The sequence below is a fragment of the Coturnix japonica genome, chromosome 13 (genome assembly GCF_054131305.1).
Source record: "Coturnix japonica strain WE chromosome 13, WE-NBRP24, whole genome shotgun sequence".
NCBI lineage: Eukaryota > Metazoa > Chordata > Aves > Galliformes > Phasianidae > Coturnix > Coturnix japonica.
This window is the reverse complement of record NC_140675.1, coordinates 19,145,859-19,171,269: the sequence shown is the minus strand read 5'-3', so window position 1 is coordinate 19,171,269 and position 25,411 is coordinate 19,145,859. Positions and strand designations below refer to the sequence as shown.

The 25,411-nt window shown below is 56.2% G+C and overlaps 1 protein-coding gene across 4 annotated transcripts; it reads left to right on the top strand.

Annotated features, from left to right (window-relative positions):
- The first annotated feature begins 85 nt into the window (after positions 1 to 85).
- Positions 86 to 20,442, top strand: SRL (sarcalumenin). 4 transcript variants are annotated; one of them, XM_015877429.3, is made up of 8 exons: positions 86 to 159; positions 5,883 to 6,794; positions 8,155 to 8,253; positions 8,803 to 8,898; positions 12,141 to 12,176; positions 15,752 to 15,868; positions 16,257 to 16,490; positions 17,148 to 20,442. In XM_015877429.3, exons 1-8 carry the CDS (start codon positions 99 to 101, stop codon positions 17,957 to 17,959), a joined length of 2,367 nt encoding a protein of 788 aa, XP_015732915.1. In that variant the 5' UTR covers positions 86 to 98; the 3' UTR covers positions 17,960 to 20,442. The 4 variants fall into 4 exon arrangements, with proteins under 4 accessions (XP_015732915.1, XP_085370934.1, XP_015732916.1 ...); XM_085514808.1 differs by lacking the exon at positions 5,883 to 6,794; XM_015877430.3 differs by lacking the exon at positions 12,141 to 12,176.
- The last annotated feature ends 4,969 nt before the right edge of the window (positions 20,443 to 25,411 follow it).

The following is a 25,411-nucleotide window of genomic DNA, read 5'->3' as shown; positions in this document are numbered from 1 at the left end:
CGGCGTGTGCGCAGGGCTGAGCCGACAGCCGGCAGCCCGGCCCCCGGCCCGGAGTATAAATAGGGGCGGCGAGCGGCGGAGCGTTCCTGGCAGCCACCATGAAGCGCCTCAACCTGCTGTGCTGCTGCGTGGCCTCGCTCCTGCTCCTCGGCACGGCAGGTACCCGTGGGGCTGCGGGTGTATTATGGGGCTGTGGGTGCTTATAGGGTTGTTGGTGCCCAGTTGGGGTTGTGGGTGCCTGAGAAGTTCCTGTGCTCAATGGGGTTTGTAGGTTCCTGTTGGGGCTGTTGGTACTTTATGGGGCTGTGGGTGCATGAAGGACTGGAGGTTCCTATAGGGCTTCATGTGCCCGTGGAGTTCTGGGTGCCCAGCCAGGCTGGGGGTGTGCGTGGTGCTGTGGGTGCCCGGTGAGCTCAGCCTGACTTCAGAGTGGTGCCCGCAGCAGGACTTGTTGGCACCCCCAAAACTGTAGGGACACCAAGAGCCGAGGGGATGTGCGGTCAGCAGGGGCTGGTAGGGACATGGGTTGGGGTCCCTGCTCTGCACTCAGTGTGGGCACAGGGGCTGTGCTGCAGCTGAGGTGCTGGGGGCAGTGTCACCCCCGGGTGCTGGCACAGCTGGTGCCGCTGGGCTGCAGCCCCTGCGTGGGGAGTGCTGGGCTCCAGGGCGCTGAGCACGGGACCCCCACCCACCGAGGCTCTGGCAAGCGTTGGGGTGACCTCCAGACCCCGCTGCTCACCCGGTCCCGTGGCGTCCCCTGGGGCACCGCCGTTACCCTTGTTTGCCCTTGAGTTAATTTGGGCCGGTTTGCTGCCTGGCCGGGCTCAGGCGGCCGCGCTGCCGGGGGGCAGCTAAGTATGGAAACAGCCGTGTAAGGGGACACTGCGCTCCTGCGGCCGCCTGGCCCCCGCGCCACCACGGCCCCGCGTGCGGCACCCGCAGCTGCTGCCTTCTCGCAGCCCGGCACCCCCAGCACTGCCCGGTTGTAGCCTTTTAAGGGCATCTTTTACCATTCTGGTGAATAAAATGGGTTTGGGGTGAGGGGTGTGTGCTGCCGGCAGCTGGGTGATGTCTGTGGATGGGAACAAGAGTGATGGAGGGTCCTCTCTGGGCATGGCTGGTGGCATTATGAGGTGCTGGAGAAGGGTGACAGGAGGACACTGCAACCAGCCTGGCTGGTGCCGGGCTCAGCCTGGTGCTGTGGGGAGCAATGGCAGCTCCATGGGACAGGTGGTCTGGCAGATGGGTTGGGTAGAGCCGGGCTCATGGATGTGCCCCACACCGGCTGCCAACTAACCCCATAACCCCGGTTGCTGCTGCCATCTTGAAGGCTGTCGCTTCACGCTGGTTTGGTGACGCCTGGGACCCTGTCACCACTCCCAAGGGTGGGAAGGACCCATGGCCCACGTGGCCGGGCCTGGCAGAGCTCCCCGCTGTGGACCTTGCCCACCTCCAGCTGGGCAAGGAGCTGAGGGAAACCTTGGCACACTTGTGCCCTTCTGCAGCGAGTGCTGAGGGTGTAACAGGGCTGGCACAGAGCTCTGCTGTGACAGCAAGCATGGCTCACTGCAGCTTTGCCATCCCAGACTACCCACCCCTCCATCCCATCCAGTCCCATCCCAGTGCACTGAGCTTCCCCAGAGCTGTGGGGTCACCATCCCCCAGCCAGGCATCAGCACAACCATGGGCACCACTGCTGTTTGGTGCAGAGATGTAGGGTATGAGATGCCACAGCTCTCAGTCCTTTGTGCCACCTACATCTCTGTCACATCTTGTGCAGTGGGGATCCCGATCTCTATGGGTACCCTGGCTCTCTCCCACATTATGGGCTGAGCAAAGAGAGGCAGATGTTGGGTACCCTGCTGCAATGTGACCCCTGGTCCCACCAGACCCCACATTGGAGGGAGCAGGGTGGATGGACAGGAAACCTCGTGTCCCCACTCAGAGACCTGCATGCTGTGCTGTAAGGACCCAAATCCCAACCCAGGCAGTAGGTCTGAGGGTGAGCAAACTGCTCACAGAATCACCCCATTCTTTGCATGGCAGTGGGTGCTGGCACCTCATCAGGGCTCTGCTGGTCTATTTTAAGCTGCAGGGACATTTCCCTTGTAAGTGATAGCCCAAGGAAGCCATTGAGCTCGTGTGCCGGTGGGGGCTGGTGGAGGGGCCGGGGAGTCTCCGGACACTCTGAGCCAGGTTAGGTGCTGAGCCCCATAGAAAAGCCCTGGATTTGGGCTCCTCGTCCCACTGTTGTGGCTCGGTACCACCTGAACAACCCCAAAAGTTTAGGGATCATGTGGGGTAAAGCATCATCCAGCACTGAAATCCAAGCTGTTCCTCGCTGTTTGCTCTCTTGCAGACCCCGGTCTCCCATCTCACTTCTCCCTTCACCACTTCCCCCATCTTTGTGCCATCTGCAAGGCAGTGCTCACAGGCTCAGGTTCTCCTCCAAGGCTCCGATGGGAACCATGGGGTGAGCACCCTGTGGGAAGGCAGTCAGAAAACCACCCCACAGAAACCATTCCCCACTTTCCTCTCTATATTTAGCAAGCCCCGAGCCTGGTTTTAATCACTGAGGTTTCCTTACCCTGCTTTCTTAATCAAAATATCATGCAGCCCTACCCCACTATTTATAGAAATCAACAGCCAATTTTCTTTTCCAGCTAAACTTGAAATCTCCTCCGCAAACCAGGTCAAGTTAGCCTGACAAATCTGTTTCCTATGTCCCTGCTGTGATCTGCACAGATCAGACATCCCCTCCTGTGTGCAGGAAGCTTTCACACTGTGATTTCTCTTGCAAAACCATTGGGGAAAATGCCCCAGGGCTGCTGGGAGTGCATGGAGGGGGAAACTGAGGCACAGACAGACTGGGCTTGGACATTGGGTGACATGGGGAGTGTCTGCAGTGTGTCTATGGTGTGGCTGGTGTTTCCTGGGGGAATCCCAGGAGGTGCTGGGTGGTTCCTCTGAGCCCAGCTTCACTCCTGGCCCATTGCAGAACTCTGTCAGGACCAGGCATGGATATGAGGTTCAGTGCAGCCTTGCTTGTGCTCAATGGGGAGAGACAGGCAAGGGGCTTCCTCGGGTCTGCTCAAAATTCCCCACAAGGAGATGCACGTGTCTTTCTTTCATAGCAGCAAGATGTTCCTCTAAGTCAATGAGTTCACTTGACCAGAGCAACTCTTTGACCAGGCCTCATTAAAATAGTGATGGCAAGAAATACTGCTTTGGCAGTTGGGACCTGGCCTTGGCTTCCTTTCAACCCGTGCAGCTCCTCGTGTCCGTGTCCCCCTGGGTAGTGCCACCGTCACTGCTGTCACTCCTGCTGCCGTCATGATGGGCACAGCTCCCAGATCAGATGTGCACCCCGGGGTGTGGGATCCCCCAGAGCCCCACTGGGAATGTGGGGGAGAGTCCCACTCACACTCATGGGAGATGGTGGCTGTCCCCTCCCTGGCTATTGGTGGTGCCCATTTTGGAGCTTTCCCTTGTGCTGGGTTCCTATGCCTTGATGAGCAGGAGAGAAACCAGGTTGCTTTGGTTGATGTTGGCTTTTCAGCTTGGTGGATGTTGGCTTTTTGCTTTCCTCCATGGAGTAAAACATGAGCAGGGAAGGGAGCCCCATCACTGAGCGCAGGGCAGTGGGGAGAGGCCAAGCCAGGGCTCGTGCATGGCCCCGCACTCCTAAGAGCATCTGGGTTCCTCCTGGGGCATTCAGCACCTCCTGGGGCATTTCCCCCATTGCAGAACTGCTGATCCCCCAAAGAGCTGCCATCAGAAATAACACCCTGTGTGCTGCTGGGGCTGAGATTCGGGCAGGGGAAGAAGGCGTGCGAAAAGCCATCCCCAGGGCACCACACAGCACCGACCCCACGCTCAGGGCTCCTATTTCTGCTGGAGGGGGAGAGTGTCCTTCCCAGGGCCACCTGTGCCCATCTGTCCCTCCTGGCTGTCTCCAGCCCTGATGCCATTCACAGAGGCAGGCTCTCTCTGTTCATTCTCTCCATAGAGCTCTGTGCAAGGAGAGAGGGTGCCACAGCAGTGGGGAAGGGACGCATGCATCGTAGCTGTAGGATGGGGGAACCATCCCCGTGCTTCCCGTGTTGGCTGCTGTGGCATCAGCACTGGTGTCCCATATCACACTGCTGGATTTCCATTGTGGTTGTGCCACAACTTGCTGTCAAAGCAGTGGACAGGGTGGTCAGGAACCAAGTGTTCTGACAGTGAGTGGGTCAAGGTCTCCTCTTCCACACTTGGCATAATGCAGGGTATGAGTAAGGGAAACCTTGATGTCGCCTTACAGCAGGTTTGCACATTGCTGCTGTCTCACTCCATGCTGGGGAGCACAGGGCTGAGGATGTCACCCTTGGTCAAAGGGCTGGGGATGAGCGAGTGGGTGCCTGTGAGTGAGGGTCTGGTGCTGCCCGTGCCCTGCTGAGCTGCTGCTCACCCCACTATACAGTTGCTGGGTGTATTTTTAGCCCTCAGAGGACGGGAGGAGGGTGTTAAGCCCGTAACCTTCGTCCCATTTAGCCACCCGGTGCTCACCAGGCAGCCATCTGCAGATCAGCACAATTCGCCTTGTGATGGATTTGGAGACCATGTAGGGGAAACAGGAGGGAGAAGGAGAGGGGCTTTATGTAATTCCATGAAGGTCACGGGAAACAAAGCCCGTGGCAGGGAATATCCCAGTGTGAGTGCATAGTGAAGGTTTCCTTTCTCCCTGCGCACAGGGGATGCAGCATGTCCCTGCCCAGGGGACACCTCTGTCCTCTGCATCCACTCAAAAGAGACACATGGATATCCCCAATGAGGTCTCCTGCTCCTCACCAGCCCTGACCCTCCCCACGCACCTGCCCTGGAAGCAGCACTTCCCTCTCAGCCCTTTGGCTCACTGGCTATTTTTGGGCCATGCTGAGAATATCCCTGTCCTCATCTGCCATGGGGACCCTCAGGGTACAGGTGGGCAGAGCACGCCTTGTGCCAGCTCACCCCTTTGGGTGGCTTGGAGGGTGGTTTAACACCAGTGCCATTGTGCTGCCCTGGCACAGCACTAAGGTGTGGGATGCCATGTGCGAGGCTGCAGGAGAGCCCTGGCTTCATGTCGTGTGCCATCCTCGAGCTGCTGGCCCTGACCACAGCCCGGGCAGCGGTGGCCTTGCTCCCTGTTGGCATCTGCTCGCCAGCTGGAGTACAAAGGCATTATTTTCCTCTGAAACACTTCCCTGGTATGCAGGCACTCGAGTTTTCAGGGGATTATTTAGACGAGCAGCAACTGTTTGTAACAGAGACAGTATAGCTGTTGATATTTTATTTTTGGCATCCGTTGACTAATGTTAAATTGCAGTTGGAGGCCTATGGAAAATACGGATGCCTGCTCCCGGCCCGCAGAACAAATTCATTGTGTTCCAGCCAGTTGCACGGAGTGGCAAATGTTTTCCTAATGAAGGGACATGCACAATAAATAGCTCCGTGCCTGTCGCGGGGTCAGGCCTTGTGCTGAGGAGGCAGAGCCCACCGTGCTGTGCAGGGCTGGGGAGGACCCTTCTGCCTGCCAAGCACCCCAAGCCTCTTGCTCCCAGCTTTCAGAGCTCCCCATGCAGCTGGGTTCTCTCTCAGGGCTGCTTTGCTGCCCCGCAGAGCTTCTGCAGCACCCCACAGGCTGCACAGCTATGTGCAGCCATGGGGACATGTCCCCAGTCTGGGCAGCACCAGCGCTTCTGCCTGCAGATGCCTCTTTGCAGCCAGCTTCTTGCTATGGCTGGAGCCGGAGATGCTTTAGCAGGAGTTGAAGTCTTGGTGATGGCCACAAAGGCTTCTCTTGTCCCCCATGGCCATGGGCGGGCGTGGGTGAGACTGACCGAGCTGTTCTCATCATTTAGATGAAGATGTCGGCCATGCCGCCCAACGCCCCTCGTCTGCCGCGCAGCCCCACGTGGAGGAGATGGCCGCCAATGGCAGCCCCAAGGAGGAGGATGGTGGCGGAGCTGCCAACACCTCTGTGCTCACAACCACAGAGGGAGGTGGCGAGAGGGAGGAAGAGCTGAAGGGAGGCCTGAGCGAGGCTGCAGGGCAGGGCCAGGAGGGGCCTGACGGGGCATCGGGGAAGGATGCCATGTTGGGCGGCACTGGAGCAGAGGGAGAGGCTGCCCTGGAGCCTGGCACACAACATGGCGGCCAGGAGGAGAAGGAGGCTGACACCAAGGGAGTGGCCTCAGAGGGAAAGGAAATGGAGGAGTCAAGAGCGTCTGCTCCTGAGAGAGGAGAGGAAGAGGGTGAGCAGAGCTCAGAGGAAGATGATGAGCAGGGGGAGTCTGAGGAAGATGAAGGCAAAGCAGAGTCAGAAGAGGAAGGGAAGTCTGCAGAGGAGGGAGAGTCTGAGGAGGATGGTGCCGGCCCAGAGGGGCTGGAGGACAGAGCTGAAGGGACGGACAAGGAGAAGACTTCAGGGGAAAACAGCCATGGCGAGGCAGCAGCCGGCAGTGAGGGAGAGCAGAGGGACGGCCCTGCCAGCTGCCATCACCCACCCTGCGGGGATGTGGAGCCCGGCTCAGGCAGCAGCAGCCCAGCAGCAGCAGGAGACCCATCTACAGCAGTGCAGGGAGCAGCAGCAACAGAAGACCCCCCAGCAGCTGTCAAAATCCCACCAGTAGCAGAGAACCCACCAACAGCAGAAGACCCGCCGGCAGCAGTGGGAGACCCCCCGGCAGACAAGGCGCCATTAGCAGAAATGGAGAACCCAGCCAGCCCCAGTGCCCGCCTCGCTGCCGCTGAGCCCCGGCGCAGCCACATAGGTTGGAGTCTTTTTCTCTCCGTGTGCTGTAACGTAGCGAGCAGAGGGCAGCGAGAGTGACCTACTATCAAACCTGGCGGAGCTGAGCTTGGCACATTAAACTGCGCCTAATGCATGGCCCTCTCCTAATGCTTGTGCTTAACTGCTGCACGGGTGGGCGGCGATGGCGAGGTGGGAGCCTGCAGACGTCAGCGCTGGTTGCGGTGATACCGAGGTTGGCCGACATTTCCCTCCCTGCACTTTAAGCCCATGACTTCTCATCTGCAGACACATATAAGAATCTCTCTTCCCTCCAATCCCTTTCAGCAGCTGCAAAGCTGTTAGAGGACATTTATCAGCCCGCTGAGCTCACCCGGCTCTCCTGGCACACAGGCAGGACGCTGCCCATGCCGGTGGGCCCCGTGTCCATCAGCCACTGGCCCTCAGCCCTTGCCTTGTAGGGAAGATGCACAGAGCTAATTCAGACCGCTGAGCTGCTGAAGCGTGGCCCTGGCCATAGGCAGGGTGTGTTCAATCAGCCCAAGGCATGTAGCTCAGGAAAAGTGATCCCCCCTGCCATGTTTTACTAGAAGTGCTGGCGAACTTTGTGCCCATAGGTAAGGCAGCAACCTTTGGACTCAGCTGATTCTTTTTCTGCTTCCTTCTGTAACATCCGAGCTCAAAAAGTTTACGTTTGTGCCGAGAGGAAAACCCAGTTTGGTCTCAGTGGCTTTACTTGGCAAGTCAAAAGGTCCTCCTCAGCCCCACAGCCTGAGGCTCAGCATGGGGCTCGGTGCTGCCCCGTATCCCAGCTCTCAGGGCCCTTGGTGTACCGGCTCTGCTAGTGCATTTGGACTGGGGACACATGGAGGGCGCAGAGGTGGAGAGGCAGGAGGGGACCTTGCAAACCCTCCTGTCTCCAGCTTGATGTGTGATTTTTGAGGAGCGGACAGGGAGGGAGGCAGAGCTCAGTGCCCAGAGCTGAGGGGAGCTGCAGCTGTCGGGGAGCAGCGTGTTGGGCAGGGGCCCCATGGGCAGCAGGTGCCGCAGTTCCCACCCAGCACTCCCCAGCACCCGAGAGCCCCTTCCAGGCACGTCCTTCGCATTCCCCATGGGCGCCGGCCCTCGCCTCTCCCTCTCTGCCCCTCCTCAGAGCAGAGCAGTTGCCCACAGCACTTCCCTTGGCAGCTCTGACCAAATCCTTTGAGAGCGTTTGCAAAACAGAAACCAAGCGGTGTGCCAAGGCTGTGGGTGCTGGGTGGGGTGGGCTCGGGATGTGCGTGTTCCCCATCAGCCTGTTCCCAGCACAGCTTGTGTGAGCACCCACCTTGCCCCCCGCCATCAGCCCCCACCATAACAGGTCTCCCTGTCTTTCCCTCCAGAAGAGGTTGAGGATGCCAGCGAGCCCACCAAGCGCGACCGGTCCCACTTGGAGAACACCCTCAAGCTGAACGAAGACAAACCTGCTGATGATGTTTCAGGTGAGGGGACCCACGTTGGTGTACAGGGGCATACAAAGGCATGCAAAGTTAGGGGGCTGATAACTGAAGTATTGGCCCAAGCCAGCCGCGCTGCTCCCTGCTGCTTGGAGATGGTTGGGGCAACTTGTAATGAAGGGTTTTGATTTTTATTCTAATTCTGGTTTATTCTTATCAGGCTTGCTTCTGCTGGTCCCTTTGGCAGTCAGGACTAGAAATGGAGCGATAAGTGTCTGGGAAATGCCTGCCTCCAGGTCGCTGGGCACCGTGGTGGAGGGCTTTGGGGATTATGGGTGTTGAGTGCTAGACAGCATTAACAAGGGAGGTTCCTGCATCAGTTGTTGGCAAGTACGAGAGCAGCACAAATATCAGCAGGGTAGGGGCTTCGAGATGCGTGACTTGGATCATTTTGCACAGGATTTCAAGTGTGAGATGCATCCCTTTATTTACAGCTGAGTCATCCTCAAGGTCTGCAGGGAATGTCCAGCATCGTACCTAGAAGGGATGGATGGGGTTTGCCTGTCACCAACGTTCATGCCTTTTCTCCTCCAGGAGTGCTGCAGCGGCTGAGGAAGATCTACCACTCCTCCATCAAGCCCCTGGAGCAGTCCTACAGATACAATGAGCTGAGGCAGCATGAGATCACAGGTAATGCTGTAGGCACCAGGCTCTCCAGCACCGTCAGGTCATTGGGATGCATTCAGACAGCAGCACAGAGAGCAGGTCATGGAAAGGCTCGGGTAGCTTGGCTTCCTCTACAGCTTCCCAAGAAGGCCATGAGCATGCTGGGCTTGGAGAACGTGCCCTAGTGAACCCAGCACCCAGAGGCGGGCATTCCTGTATCTGCCTCAGCTCATCTGCTGTCAGGACCATCTGTGTAGTCTGAACATTGAACTCTGCCTGCTTTGGGTCCTCCACCTGCTCAACATCAATGCTCTGTACCCATGCCAAGCAGAGATCATGGCCCAGTGAGACAGGCTTGGCAAGGAAGCTTAGGACCTCTCAAGGCTGGGGTTGAGCTTCCTGGTGGTGGCTGGAGCTGGCATCCTTCCTGCTCCATATGGGACACAGCCACATGGCCAGGGTATCCCTCAAGCTCAAGCCTTCTTTTATCCTGGGAGTTAGTTTCCACCCCTTGGCAACTACAGACACCTTGGATCAGGTGAGCAGGTCCCTGTGGTTACAGACCTTGGCTTGGGCTGAGCCCCAGTGGTATACATGTCCCTCCAGAAGAGGCAAGAGCAGCTCCAGCCCCAGGATGCTCACAGGTCTGGTGGCTCTTCTGACCCATTTGATGTGAATAACCACAGGCTGACATTGGCTCTAATGATCCTGAGGACACTGTCCGGACAACGGGCCCCAGCCCAGCCCGAGGCCCCAGTGCACTGAGGTTCAGCCTCTGCTGAAGTCCTGTCCTGAGCTGGGGCCATGTACCCCACATCACCCTCCTGCCGGGGTCCCTCCTGGCCCTGAGGTTCTGCTTCCCACCCTGGGTGCCCTCAGAGCTTTGTCCTCTCGCCCTGGAGCAATGCCCATCCCTCCTGGTGCAACAGAAGCACCTTGCACATGGCCCTGACCATCCTTCCATAGCTTCTGTATGGACAAACCTATGGGATACATCCCCTGAGAGCAGAACCCTTGTTTTACAGGGGACCCCATTATAGCCCAGATGCTACTCCTATGTCAGTGCCAGACTTCTGACCTTCTGTAGGAAAGCCAGCACACCTCCCAACCCAGCACAGAGGCAGCAGCAAGTGCAGGAGACCCTCGGGGGACAGCAGGATGGGGTGGGGACAGGGCTGTAGAGTCCCCAGCACCAGCCCTGCTCCTATACCCTGGCACTGGCTACCACTCACTCATGGGGTTAATGGGGTGGGTGGGTGTAGGGCTCATACAACATGAGGCATGCACTGCTGCTCCTGCAGCCAGCTCTGTGTCGCTGCCTTTGTGTTGCCTGGGTCTGCCTTGCACTGCTTGCCACATGGGAGGGCAGCTTGGGGCTCACAGCAACCAGCACCTGCTGCCAGCTCACTGTGGGGCACTGCATTTAGGAGATCACAGAAGGTGGTGGGTTCTCAGCTTCCTACTCTGTCTTTGCTGCTCACCTCCAGAGGATGCAGCCCCCAGCCCCAGCTCTCAGTGCACAGGTCGCTTCCTTGCTCAGGACATCTCAGTCTGCTCTAGAGCCACCCCATGGCCAAGCAGCACCTCTCTGCTCCATTCTGGGAAGGCACTGACAGCCCCTGCTGAGGGCCCCATGGGACCCACCAAACCTCATGCTTTATAAGCCATTGCCCCTCTCAAACCCAGCTCCTGAGCAGGTCTCATCAGGGCAGCTTCTGATGCTCCTCGACAGCCTTCTGTCACACCACTGCTCCAGTCTGTTCCTCCCCATGAAGAACAACCCCCAATACATCCTGAAGGCTGACAGCTGCCCTGGGTGGATTCCTGCACCAGTGCCCACCCTGCCATACACTGCTGTACAGGTGTGACCCAGAGTCACAGCTTCCTGGTATAGGGATACCACGCTGCCTGCAGCCCCCAGCTCAGCCAGATGCAGCTCTAAGACCAATCCTTTTATCAGAACTGCTTGTCCTGCCCCCCAAACAACCTTACTAAGTCCAGCAGTTTGCCCTTTATAACCACTGATACAGCTTTTCCCAACCCCTCGTTAGCAGTGTAATTAGAGCAGCCTGCAGATAAATTGGAGGGTTGGCCTAAGCAGCCCCCTTGGCTTTGTGAGGTGGATGAAGATGAGCCTTCTGAGCCCCTTCTGTTGTGTGAGGTGAGCCCTATCCCTGCCTATGGTTTGAAGGGGGTCCTGCTTGTTGGGGTGGGGGGTCCCTGTGAACCAGCAGATGCTGTGAGCCACCCTGCAGGGAATCCCTTGTAGCATGGAGGGGGCACAGAGCTGCAGGCTGAGCTGGCTGGGAAAGGCAGGACAGCTGGGTGAGCAGTAGAGCAGCAGTGTCATGGAATATGCCTGACCTTTGGAAGTGTAAGCCAATATAGGGGGGTGCTGCCATGCTCTCCTTCACCCCCTCCATTACACAGCAGCTCTCCATTTTATCTGCTTTCCTTCTAGCTTTGCTCCTTGTTAGCCCCAATGGGGGGCTCTCTGCTGTGGCACTGTGCAAACGTCACCTGTCCCAAGGGAACCGTGGCAGGCACCATCAGCCTGGCTGAGATGTGCTGGGGTCTGAGCACATCCCAGAGCATTCTCCTGCCCTGTGCTCACAGCAGGGACGTCCCATCCTTTGCCCAGTGCAGGATGTCTCTGCTCTGCCATTGCACTCACGTGTTGGTTCTGCTTGTGTGCTTGGTGATGGCTGGGCTGCTGTGCCATGCCTGCTCCTGGCTGAGGTTGCAGCCTGGTGATGGGCAGCTTGCTGCAGGGCCGTGGTGCACACCAGAGACCCTGCGTGCTGTGTGTGTGCCAAGCAGCTCGTCTGTGTGGGGAATGGCCTGCAGCTGCCTTCGCCAGGGATGGATGCACTTGCACTGCCACGTGGTGGGGGCACATCTCTGTGCTGCTGGTTGTTCTGATCGTGGCTCGTGCAGCTCTGTTGGCTTGGTGAGTGCTGCTGCCAGGGAAGGCAGAATCTGAGCGGGGCAGGACTGGCTGCAGCGTATCGCTGGTGTGGCAGTGCTGCCTGTGCACAGGGCAGGCTGGGTTTGGAATCTCATCCTGGTAGCTGCGGGTCTCGTTGCTCACAAACTGTAACTCCTTCTTTCCTGCTGGAAACGTGGCCGTCTGCTGGCTTGTCCCACCCACGAGAAGGCCAGGGCCGCTCTTCAGCTCCCTCTCCGGCCCGGGCCAGACCCAGGCAGCCGCATCCCTTCTTCGACTCACGGTACCTTTTCTCTCTCCCCGTGTCCCCTGCTAACAGCTTACCCCGGACGCACCCTGGGCTCCTCTGCCACAGGTTGGTATCGCTGCCTCTCTCCTGCATGCTGCCAGCGCTGCCCGAGCTCCTCAGCGGCCCTTCCCCTTCTCTCACCCCAGCAGAGCTCATGGTTCAGCTACTTTCTGTCCCGCAGCACAGAGCTCAGCAGCACCACGCCGCCTGCCCGCAGCATCCTTCACCTCCCCTGGGCTTTTAAACCTTGGGTACCCCCTCAGGACGGCGTGAGCTCCCTGATGAGCGACCCAAAGGCTTCCTTGGTGGACCTGCGGGACCACCACCGACCCGTGGGGCAGAGCGCAGAGCCCTGCGGGGTGATCTCCTCCCACCCATCGCCCCGCTACGTGCAGAAACTTCCCCGAATACCTCCCGTTGATCCCCCCCGGCTGCACTTTAAGCCCATGACCCAGCAGCAGCTGTCCCAGTAACACCGCCCGGCCCCTGCACGGCGGCCTCAGCCCTCCCGGGAGCTGGAGCTGGAGCTGGAGCTGGCTGCTGGCCCGTGCCGTGCCCGGCTGAGCTGCCCGGCCCCCGGCAGGAACGGCCGCAGGAGCGGGGCTGGGAGGGAGGCCAAGCAGCGCTGCCCATCCCCTGCGTCCCTGCTGCGACGTACTGCGGCAAAACGACGGGGAGATCCCGACCCGTGCCGTACCCCACAGCCCCTGCCCTGCGCTCCGGCACAAACAGGCTCCTCCATACCCGACACTGCAGAGCCCTTATGCAGCCCGGGGGCTGCTGGCTCGCTGTCGTGCCGGCAGTGGGGAGCGGTGCAGGTATATTTAGCATGTCAGATAGCTGCCTTATCTGCGCCTCTCGCTGTGCAGGCACACGTGTGTACGCACTGCTGCCTGTGTGGGTGTGCACGCCTGGGGGTGAATGCATGACACAGAGGTGAGTGAGGATCCACGTGTGACTTGCCCTGCATCTGTGGGTATGTGTGTCGTGCACAGACCCGTGGTTGCTGTGGGTTCATCTGCACTGTCCTTGCCCTGGCAGTGTCTGGGCACAGGGGTGGGTTAGCAGAGGGTGATGCTGGGGCAGCCTGCCCAGGGGTTGGAACCCACCCGGTTTGAGGGCAGGGCACTTAGGGCAGTCTGAGCGAGGAGAGGATAGAGGCTTTGTCCTTGTTGTCTGCGTTGCCCTGGGAAGGGTCATCCTTGCCTCGCAGGCTGAGCCATCCTTCTGTTGGACTAGAGGGTAAAGAGGGGGGATCCCAACCCCAGAGCATCAGAGCTGCCTCCTGAGGGCAGCCTGGCCTTGGAAGCAACATGGAACTTCCCAAGAAGTCACTGCTGTAGAAAATGGTCCCTCCTTGACAGAGAGAAGCAGTTCTCTGCCTTTCCCTTCAGGGCAGCAGCCCTGCCAAGGGCAGCAGTGCTCCAGGGTGTGGGCTAAGGGCAAGCACAGTCCCTTCAGAGGGAGAGAAGCCCTTCTGGCTCTGTTCACTGGGTGCTTTGTGATTCTCAGCGTGCTCTGGAAACCCACTGGTTTAGATAAGTGGCTACTGAGATTTAAGCAGAACCGTGGATGTAAAGCAGAGGGTCTCAGGGGTTCTCCCACTTGCACACAGGGCTTGATCACCTGCCGGTGTGAGGTCTGCAGAAGCCAGAAGGATGAGCTGAGATGAGCGCAGAGTTCAGTGTGAGTTGGGCTGGGCTGGGAGCGAGCAGCCACTTGGTGGCTGGAGAGAGCCACGTGGCGGAGCTGCTGTCATCGTCTGCAGGAGCTGGCAGTTGCCTGAGCCCTTTTTTCCCTTGGCAGCACGGTCAAGGTGATAGTAAACCCGTACAGGAAGGGCACAATGGGGGATGTAGCAGGTCAGGCCAAGCAGCAGCAGGGTGGGAGACGTGCTATGCTCCCTGTTCCCGTACCCAGGGTGGCAGCAAGGAGAGGCCATTCATGGGGTGACATCCTCCAGGCCCAGCAGCTTCCCAAAGCAAAGCAAGAGATGGAGCTGGGGACCTGCAGCCTGCCTTAGCACAGCCCCTTGCCTCTCTGCCACATGAGGATGGCACCTGGAGGAGCCTCACAATCCATGCAGTGGAGCTGGAGCTTGCTGGCTCCAGCCTGCATGCAGCCACACCTGGCCGGGATCCTATTATGAAACAACACGTGGGGACCCGCCTCAAACCTTTGGCACAACATCACAGGGGATAAGCACAATAATAATCCGAAACCCAATTAAAGCCAGCAAGTGAACAGAGCAGCAGCGATACAGCGGCACAGAGGAATAATTAATAAGAAAAGCCCAAGGTTTCAACACTTGTTTTTATCCCTCATGGGAACAGAAAGTCAGATCCCAAATGTTCCAGGGAGACAGAAGTGGGCAGGCTGTGTGTTTGCTGGCGGAGGAGGCAGAAGGTGCTGAGTCTGACTGCCCTGGGTTGGGGCTGTGCTCCCACTGTGGGGCTGTGGCTGATGCAGCCCCACAGCTCATGGAACAAGCAGGGCTCAGGGCCAGTCCTGCTGGCCCTACTGTGGATGCCCTGTCCTGGATGGGGGGTAAGATGCATGGCCACAGGCTGCGCCCCATGGAGAGACATTGTCAGCCTGTTCCTTTTCTCCAGTGGTGCTGTGGGAGCTGCTGGATGGGTTGGGTGACAAGCTGCCATGCAGTGCCCTCTACCACCCCTGGAAGTAAGAGCTCATCATCACATTGGTTTTGGGGCTCTCTTGCAGTGGAGATGGGTGCTCTGCCTGCTGGTGAGGTTCCTTGCTCCTGTCTGGGTGGCAGCATGGAGCAGCCTGGTCTCTGGGAGTGAAGTGGGCATGGGGAAGGTTGCCAGAAATGGGAGCTCACCCTTCTGCCCTCCATTTCTGTCCTGATTTGGGCTCCCTGGATGCAGTCCTAGGGCTGACAGCACCATGCCCAGCACTATGGGGGCTTGGTGGGGCTGGGCAGCGTGGGCTGATGGTACCAGTCAGTCCCAGCACCCTCTGGATCAGGGATTGGTCCTAGGCAGAAATCACACATGGGAACAGGTTCTCATGGGCCCCTTGGTAGCCTTCATCTGTGCTCTCTGAGCCTCTCAGCAAGCTGCAGGGTGGAATGGGTGCTGTAGTGGTTAATTCTCCTCCCATCTTTCCCAAGCACAGAACAGGGCTGTTGGTTGAGCTTGCCTTCCCTGTGCTGGGCTGGAGCCCTGCACCCTTCAAACACCCCAGCTCCTTTTGCACGAGGCATCTACCTGACAAGCATGGCTGCAACCCTTGCATGTCCAGTGCTTTGTGGCACCTGCTTTCCAAAACTACCCCCGCAACCCTGTGCTCACTCCAACTGAACTCAAATTGAGCCAACATCATAACTAAAGGACCTTCCAGCCATTGTGTACTCTAAGGGCCAAAGCTCGGAGCAGGGCAGACAGGCTTTGATCTCACTGCAGTGCCAGCATGGGGCTCGCTGGGCAGTGCCGTGGCTCAGAGTGACCAAGCAGCTGCAGCAATGTTGAGAGAGCAGCCCAATGGGCAGACGACTCCCCGAGCACTTCATCGCCGTGCTGCTCAGATGGGATGCTCATTACAGCAGGGAATGCACTGTGCACGGCGGCCGCAGCCATTGTTTTTTCACTTCCTCTTGTTATTTCCCCTCTCTGCAGATGGGGAGATCACTTCCAAGCCGATGGTGCTATTCCTGGGACCGTGGAGCGTTGGCAAATCCTCCATGATAAACTACCTCCTTGGGCTGGACGACACTCCCTACCAGCTCTACACAGGTACCTTGCTCACCACAGCCCTCCACCCTGAGGGTGGGCTTCTCCCTGTGCAGTCACAGCAAGGGCACCTCGCCATCTTCTCCCAGTCCTTCCCCACCAGGAGCCAACGCACTCAGCCTCCAAGAGAAAAGCCCTTCCTGATCATCCCTGCTCCTGCCCGTGTCACCTCGTACCCTAGGAGCTGAGTGGAAGGTGCTTCTCCAGCCCTGTTGTTATGTTCCCCAGAGCTTTGGGGTGAATGCCATGGCTCTGATTCCCATGCTCCCCCAGCGTCTCTTGCCAAGCAAGGGATGCTTTCAAAATCCCCACCTAGTCGTGGGCCAGTCCCTGCAATGTCCAGTGTCTGTCATGGATTTCACATCTCTGCTGCTCCTCTTGTGCTGGACAGGGGCTGAACCCACCACCTCTGAATTCACTGTCATCATGCACGGCCCCAAGCTGAAGACCATTGAGGGCATTGTGATGGCTGCTGACAGCGCGCGCTCCTTCTCACCCCTGGAGAAGTTCGGGCAGAACTTCTTGGAGAAGCTGATTGGAATAGAGGTGCCCCACAAGCTCCTGGAGCGAGTCACCTTTGTGGACACACCAGGCATCATTGAAAACCGCAAGCAGCAAGAACGAGGTAGGGGTGTTCTGCCTTCACCTAATGGGCTCCAGGAAGGATGCTGTCATATGTGGGGTAGCCAAGATGACTCATACGCTCTGAGGAAGAGCCCTAGGCTACAGCAGGGGTCTGTTCCTACACCGTGGGGGCTGGAGAAGTCAGCCTGCTCATGTCTCCATCCATGGCCTTGGGAACCTCCAGGGATGGGGCACCCTCACTACTCTGGGCAGCCTGTGCCAGAGCTTCACTGCCCTCTGAGTAAAGAATTTCCACCAACACCTGACCTAAATTTCACCTCCTTTAGTTAAAAGCCATTCCCTCCATCCTGTCATTATCAGACTATAAAAAAATTTGGTCTAGATGGTATTTATAAGCTTCCTTTAGGTACTGGAAATCCAGTATGAGGTCTCCCTGGGGAGAAAGGCTTGGAGAGGTGAGGCTGAGGGAGGCACACAGGCTCAGACACAGGAATGAGCTTTTAAGCCAAGAAGCTCTGAAGTGTTTTAGCACTTATGAAACAGTTTCTGTGCTGCATGAGAAGTCTTCTGTGCCTCACACCTTGTGCTAAGCCAGACAGGGCGTGAGACAGCAAGCCCAAGGTTTATCTATCCCCTGATCAGAAGGGACTCCCCCCTGCTGGCCATTTCTGCTGGATTTCTCTTTCCTCTCCCCCAGGTTACCCATTCAACGACGTGTGCCAGTGGTTCATCGACAGAGCTGATCTCATCTTTGTTGTCTTTGACCCTACGAAGCTGGACGTGGGCCTGGAGCTGGAGATGCTGTTTCGCCAGCTGAAGGGCCGTGAGTCTCAGATCCGAATCATCTTGAACAAAGCCGACAGCCTGGCTACCCAGGAGCTTATGAGGGTCTACGGGGCCTTGTTCTGGAGCTTGGCTCCTCTAATCAATGTCACAGAGCCACCCAGGGTGTACGTCAGCTCCTTCTGGCCCCACGAGTACCACCCGGATACCCACAAAGACCTGTTCCTCAAAGAAGAGATATCGCTCCTGGAAGATCTCAACCAGGTGATTGAGAACAGGATGGAAAATAAGATCGCCTTCATCCGCCAACACGCCATCCGGGTGCGCATCCACGCCCTGTTGGTCGATCGCTATCTGCAGACCTACAAGGACAAAATGACCTTCTTTAGCGATGGAGAACTGGTGTTCAGAGACATTGTGGAAGATCCTGACAAGTTCTTTATTTTTAAGTCCATTCTGGCAAAGACCAATGTCAGCAAATTTGACCTCCCCAACCGCGAGGCTTACAAGGACTTCTTTGGCATCAACCCCATCACCAGTTTTAAGCTGCTGTCTCAGCAGTGTTCCTACATGGGAGGGTGCTACTTAGAGAAGATCGAGAAGGCCATCACTCGTGAGCTTCCCGATCTGTTGGGAAGCATTGGCTTGGGGAAGAAGCCCAACGTTCTCTCCTGCGACGTCACCGGCTGTGGCGAAACCCCAAAGAATCGCTACAAGAAACCGTAAGGTGTTCTGTGCCATAACCATCCTCGTGTTCCTACCGGTGAATGAGCTTATGTCTTATCTGTCCAAGAAGCCATGGTTTGTTAACCCTTTGAGTGCCACACTGGCAAAGGCTACTGTACGATGAGGACTTTGAGTCATTGACATCAATGGCAGGGGAAGATGGGTGGGCATAAGAAAGAGAATAAAAACTGTGAATTCCTGACATTTTATCTTTGTTCTTTTGCGTAGAAGGCAATGTTTAGGCTGTAAGTATGAGAAATGTGTGGTGAGATAGAACCGTAGATGCTTCTTCACTGGCGCCGAGATGGGCGAACAGGAGTTTCAACCTCTGCAGACGTGAAGCTGGCAGGGAGCAAGAATGAGGGCACGGCATGAGAGCACAGGGGACAGCGGTGACACAGAAACCTGGGGCATCAGCAGGAGCCCTGGGGCACAGCACAAACATCCTGCAAATCCCTGCAAATATTGATCCTGGTTTTCCTTCCAAGACTTTTAGGTTGCCTGGTGGAGTTCTCCTTTCACGTAACAGCTGAGCTTAACTTGATTCTGCAGCCTGGATGTGAGCCATATGAAGGGATTTGGTCCCTGACACAGAGGGTAAAACTCTGCGAAGGGAAACAGGAATGGAGGATCACCAGCCATGTTCTTTCCCCCACTCTGCTGACCTGTTATCCCCAGGACAATCCAGGCAGGTTTCTGTGGTTTGTTCTCCAGGCTTCACCCACGTTAGCTGTGATTTTCTTGGCTCATCTCTGTGCATCGACACTCAGCCCCAGCAGCCCTGGTAGAGTGAGCACTGCTTCGAGAAGGTGATGTTCCCCTGGGAGCTGACCTCAAGACCCAGCAGTGAAGGCTGGGAGATTATGGCTGGTGCTGAGCCCAGTGCAAGCCATCAAGAGGCCGGTCTGGATGGAGATTGGTGCCTTTTGAGCACACCAGCAATCTGCCAATGGACCACTAATGCTGCTCTCCAGGAAAGCTCTGGTGCTGGAGGACTTACCTATGTTAGGAACAAGAAGACATGAAGGTGCCAGGTGAGGCAAGAAAAAGGCAAAGGCTATGAACGAGGGAAAGAGAATGAAAGACATGGAAGGCTCTGTTGTGATGAGGAGGGTGTGAAGGGCAGCACCCATTGTTTCCCTTTGCCACGTGGGATGTAAGTGAAGAGAGAAGGTTCGTGGGGCTCCACATCCCTGGGCACTGGGGCTGGGTGCTGTCAAGAGGTCCCCTGAGCCGAGGTGGGCTTGTGGGACTCCACCCAGGGACTTCCCACGCTCCCTGCCTCTGCGTGGCGGTGGGACTGGAGCTGGACTGGTTACGACGAGACATCTCTGCATCCAGGCGTGGGAAGGGGCATGTCTCATGGGAGGGGACTGCAGGTAATGAGTGAAAGCGAGGAAAGGTGTCAGAGAATGCAGCCGGGATAGCCCGGAGAGAAGTGATGCATTCATGAGTCAGCGCTGTGAGATCTCAGACCTGCCCAGAGCTGCTGCCTCCCTTTGCTGTTCCCTTTTCCTTCTTTTACGTGCTCCCATTGCTCATCGTCGTCCCTCTCTGTCTCACCCACTCTTTCTCGCCTCTCACTGTCCTCAGCCAGGCAAATTTGCATGGTTTTCTTAGGAGCTAATGGAGTAGAAACACTGACAGAAGTGTGCTCACGTTGTCGCTGTTCCTGCCGTCACGCTGTGTGTCGTTGTCACGGTAAGCAACGCACATAGAAGCAAACTTTCTATTTGCAAGTGCTGCATTGTGCCATCTCTTTCTCTGCGGTCTTTGTTCCTCTAGAGATGGTGGGTTCAGTCTGGGGTGCCTCAGGCCCCATAAGGAGCCCAACCTCTCCCTATGGCCTCGGGCCCAAAGGCAGCATTGCTCTGCTCTCAGGATGCTCCCATCCTTCTCCCAGACCCTTTCATTTTGCTCCAGCTTTTCTTCAGCATTCATTGCCTTCTCTCCCATTTACACCCCTCTCTCCTCTTTGCCATCCACACACCCTGTGCAACCCTACTGTGTGAGGGTCCCAGATGAGGCTCCTCCATGATGGTCACTGTCCCTCCCTAGTAGGGAACATTGGGGGTTCCCTCTCCCATGCAGTGCCCCACACAGCACCCCATGTGAGAGCGATGGCAACAGTGGCCCAATGCCAGAGCCAGCCTTGGCCCCATGCTGGAGGGGTGGGTGACACTGAGCCGGTCCCGGCTGTGGGACTGGTCAGCCCAGACCCTCTCAGCTGTATTTGGGGAGCTCTGGGAGCTGTGGGAAGGGGAGTATGGAGACATTGGTGTTTTGCTTAGAAACCCCAAGCCCCTGTGTCCCCAGCACCAGGGCTGCAGGCATCTATCCTGAGAGGGTGCTGGGCAGATGCTGTTGGGAGTGGCATAGCTGGGGAACAGGCCTGTGTAGATGCCCATGATCATGTGCATTTGGATGAAACTGTCAGTTTGAACATCAGCCTGTCTAATAAATCCTGATCTTTTCCAAACTCACTCCCCATGGGTGCCTGCTTAGTTTTTCTCACTGTTGTGGTGTGAGGAAGGGGTAGGCAGGGAAAGCAGACAGCAGGGGCTATTGTGCTTCCTTCCCAGGGGCTAGGAAGAGTGTGCTCTGACCCACAGAGGATCTCCCAAGCACAGGATCCCCTGCTGCCCCATCACAAAGCCTGGGGACACGTGGTGTGAGCAGCCAACATCTTTCATGGCTGTGGCTTCTGTCCCTGGAGCACTGTGTTGGTGCCTGACCTGCCTGGGGACCTGCTGCCCTGCTCTGTCTGTGTGTCCTTCCAGCAATCTGTCTAGCTCAGTGATCTGAAAGGGTTGTTGCAGGAAAGCTGGAGGAGGAGGAGGAATGTCTCGCTCAGCCGTGGCTTCCTTTGGAAAGTCTGGAAAAAACTGTGGCATCTTGACGTGTGTGAAGGTCTGACTGGCGAAAGCACATTTTCTTTCCAAAGCTGCTTTGGAGATGTGAATCATGAGAAATTAATGCTCCTGGCAGAATGAAAACCGATTCCCCTGAGACTCAGTGCTGGCAGCAGCTCTGGCGCATCCCTTGGATGGAAAACTCAGGCATTGCTCCCAGCCTCAATGTGCTGCAGCCCAGGGCTCAGGACCTGCCCAGCCCCAGCAGTGTCACTGCTGGCACTAGGCACAAGGTGACAGTCCCACTGCCTTGTTGGCCCCATGTAATGCCTTGAGGTCTCCGTCACCTGCCCCGGTGTGTGTGGAGGTGATGGGCTGCTCCCTGCATAAGGCTCAGAATCCTGAATAGATTCCCCCAGATTTTTGTATTTTGCCCATTAAAAAATACTTCCTGTAAGCTCGTCACCCCCAGCAGCACTGCTGCATTTCAGGGATGAAAGTGTCACAGAATCATAGAATGACTTATGCTGGAAGGCACCTTGAAGACCGTCCGCTTCCAACCCATCCTAGTGGCTTTTCTCATTGAAGTTGATGTGTTTTCTGTTTCTATGCTGCAGAGGCAAGGAGCAGCGCCTGTAACTCAATTGATTTCTCTCACAGTGAGCATGAGGCCAACGCTTCTCCCTGCACTGAAGGGAGCCCCAAGGCTCTCCAGGTGTGACTTCCCATGGAAGGCTGCCTGCCTTTCCTCAGCCAGCCATGCACGGGGAGCTGGCAACGCAGTGCCTTCTATCAGAGCAAGACCAAGGGCGCTCTGCAGGGAGCCAGGGTGCAACCCAACAGGCTGCTCCTTTTGCAGCATGCTCATTAGTGGCTGTTTAATTACAGAACACAGCGATTAGCCGTTCTGAAACACTAATATGCACACGCATGGTATGCAACGAGCAATTAGTGCTGCTAATATTAGCAGGAGTAGCAGTGGGAGGAACAGAAAAAACACAGCAGCACGGCAGCAGCCACCAGATCCACTCCTGCAGCCACTGGGGGACCTTCCGTGGTGCCAGCAGCCAGGCCAAGGTTGCAGGTGACCCAAAGAGCATGGAGTGCTGCCTGATGTTCCTCAATGCTGCAGTTAATGGTTGCTGCTCCTAATTCTGGTGTTTCTCAGCAGGACAGAGGATTTCCAGCCAGAAGCCCAATTTCTGCCCTACCTGCCATGACAAACATCACTGCAGTTATGTTGCTGTGGGAGGAAGGAAGAGTAAACTGTGAGCTCTTAAGCTTTCCACGCACATCTGCATCCGAGAGTTTCCGCTTTGGTGGCTGCTGCATTCCCCCTTCCCACGCCCCACACACTGCTCTTCTCCCAGCTCCAGCACACAGAGGAAGGGAAAGGGAAATGGAAAGGGAAAGGGAAAGGGAAAGAGAAAGGGAAAGGGAAAGGGAAAGGGAAAGGGAAAAGGAAAAGACAGGGAGAGGGAAAGGGAAAAGACAGGGAGAGGGAAAGGAAAAGGAAAGGGAGAGGGAAGAGAAAAGAAAGGGAAAGGGAAATGGAAAAGAAAAGGAAGGGGAAGGGGGAGAGGAAGGGGAAGGGAAGGAAAGGAAAGGGAAAGAAAAGAAGGGGCAGGTGCTGAGCTCTGTTCCTTGGGGGCATTGCAGAACAGGGCCGGGCTACAGGGATGGCAGTGCTGCCCCAGAAGGGTTTCCTTGTGTTTTCTTTTTTTTCTCTCCATTGCTTGCAAACGTAGCCTCGTTGTATACAAACACAAAATGCCAAAATATGAGTCAGCCTAATGGCACTTTGGCTTGCAGACAGAAACAAGCCAATAAACGTTAGAGGCGCAGTTTGCAGAGGTGATTTATGGGCGGGTCGGAGGCTCTCGGCAGATCACATCTCAGCAGGTAGAACGTGCTCCTGTGCTCCAGGAAACGCTTTTGATGCTCCGCTTCCATCAGGGAGGGGAACAATATGGGGGAACCCCTCAGACCCCACCAGTAGCCAGGTGTCCTTTCCCAACCCCGATGTCCTTCAGGGCATGCAGCATCTTCCTATAGAGTCAGAATGCACAAAGGTGCACGTTTTAACAGCTGCCAAATCAATTTGGTGGCACGGCGCCCTGATGTGGCACAACAAAAGATCCCATTCACATGAGGGCAGATCGAAGATGGGCTCAGGGATCTGAACTCCTGCATTTCCCAGCTTTTGGCTGTGGGGTGTTTTTCCAGCACTAAGGATCTCCGTGAGCCCCCGGTGGGACCTTGACACCGTGTCGTTCCTGGTGACAAATGCTACGGTCAGAATCTGCCACTCTGTCAACATTTACGCACGTCCTCAGATCTACACGTGTAAATAATCCCATTCAGGTCAGCAAAGCAAACCACACATATAAAGTTAAGCATGTGTGAAAGTGTCTGAAGGACCGAGGCCAAGGATTGCAAAACAGTTGAAACTGTAATCCTCCATTTTCATTAGTCCTAACCTTCTCCTAAAACTTCCACTGTGGGCTTCAAATCCTCCACGTCTCATTGAGCCAAAAGTGATTTTTTTTCTCCCCAGGAAGTCCCAAACCCTTCCAGCTGTTTTCAAGCTGTCAGGCTTCTAAATTGCGTTTCTCAGTGAGGACATTCTGCCCTTTTAACTCAGATAGCTCAGGCTCCGTTGTGAGACCAAAGCTGCTTAAAGGCAGCCCTTCCTTGCTGCACATTCCGACCCTCAGACAACTCCGTCCAGCTGATCCAGCTGCTTTCACTAACAAATGGATGAACTCTCCCACTTATTCAGAAGACTCCTGGAGCTTCCCTTGCCCTGCAGAAGCTCTGCATGGAGGAGAGAGGGCAGGATGGAACATCTGATAGAGCCCAGCACACCTCCATTGCAATGAGCCCGGAGGTTTGAGCGCTTCAAGTAGGGGAAGTGAGAGTCCTAACTATGGGAAATTCTTCATTAAGTGCTTCCATGGCTCGGGGGCTGACCTGAGGTGCATTCCTTGCTTGTGTGGTCCAGGTGTGACCATCACCTGCTCTACTCCTCCTAAGTCCTGTCAGTGATTGCATAACTTCTCACCCTGCCATCTTTCACTTTTCAGTATAAGCTCAGTACCTATTGCTTCCCAACTCACCCACCCACCTTGCTCTATGGACACAGAGCCATCTGTTCCTGCTCCTCTTTCAGATGCAGTGGAGTGAAGTTCTGAGCAAACACAAACTGTTTCAGGACAGTAGAAGCTGCTCTTTCCAAGCTCATGGAATGTCTGCATGTAGAAATTGTCACAGAAATAAGCATCCCTTGGTGCTGTGGGCAGTACTGCCACATAGACCTGTCTGCCCCAGGGGAGCAGAGGACATCGTGTGCCTCCTGTGTGCCCAGAAAAGCACAGCCAGCCCATGAACTCCTGTGCAGAGCCGTGCAGGTGCCTCTCTCCCATCTTTTCTGGGCAAAATAAATATAGAAAATTGCCATGGATCTTTCTCTTTCTCTTTCCCTCCCTCCCCCCCCCACCATGATTCTGGCACCCACACCACAGGAGAACAGATTTACACTTAAAACACACTGCAACATTCAGAGAGTGGAAGGATAAAGCTGCTGTATGAGGAGATGGGAACGTCGTGTTGCTGCCATTCCAGCACAGCTCAGGGACAGCAGCACAACGTGATTCCCTCAGCAACCTGAGCTCAGAAAAGGGCTCAATGCACACACAGCAAACATTGCACTGAGGTTTAAGCTGTGTAATTCCCTGCGGCACTCAGGCCCAGAGCTGGGATTTTGGGTGGATTTGCAGCAGGTCTTTCTTCAAAACCCATGCAGTGTGCACAAGAGGATTGCATAAGGCCACAATTGTTCTCTTCTCCACCTCTTTTCAGCTGAATAATCCAAAGCATCAAACACGCTGGCGTTCCCATCTCCTTGTGGTGTGCTGGAAATGACTGATGGTGCATCTGCAAGGTAAAACATGAGCTCAGCCTCTTGAGAAGGGAAAACATGTTAATGTGAATTAACACTGGGACTACATTTCTCAGTGGCCTGACTTGGAGTCATAGAAACTCCTCCCCAGTGCAGCACATACAGACTGGTTGTACGTGGCTTCTCACTGCCTGCCACCTACTCACGGAAGTCCTGCTGATGATTTTACAGCTACATAAGTCCACACCCCTTGAATACAAGTGTTCAATTCACAGCTTTTAGCTATTTTATGGTCATAGCCTATCAGGGAAAGACTCCGCTCTGCTCAGGGCATCTCAGATGGACATCTCCACAGCTGAGCTCTGATCGGCTTCTCAGCTCCCACCCTGTCCTCCTGCCACTGCTCCTCAATGGCCTGGTGCTCTGCTCCAGCCTGGCTGTCCCTTGTCCCCAGCTCTGACCATCCGAAGCAGCTGCAGCCATGCTGGATGTCGGTGCTGGTCTCCCCGCCTGCCACTTGTCCTCCTGCTTCTTGCTCCTCAGTGCCTCCACCCCGTGTAGCTCCATTCATACCAATCCAAGCTTCCCTGTTGCAAGTAAGAAAACAGTTTTGCTCTGTTTTGTTTTCAAGGATGTCATTCAAGTTCCTCCAGCGAGGAGCTGGAGTTATAAAAAAACCATGTTGGATGTGGCTGTGTT

Excerpts from the sequence above, each read along its gene's own strand:
- SRL (XM_015877429.3), top strand. The coding sequence starts at position 99 with ATGAAGCGCCTCAACCTGCTGTGCTGCTGCGTGGCCTCGCTCCTGCTC. Across the intron at positions 8,899-12,140 it reads GAGGCAGCATGAGATCACAG|CTTACCCCGGACGCACCCTG; the intron begins GTAATGCTGTAG and ends CCCTGCTAACAG. Across the intron at positions 12,177-15,751 it reads CCTGGGCTCCTCTGCCACAG|ATGGGGAGATCACTTCCAAG; the intron begins GTTGGTATCGCT and ends CCCTCTCTGCAG.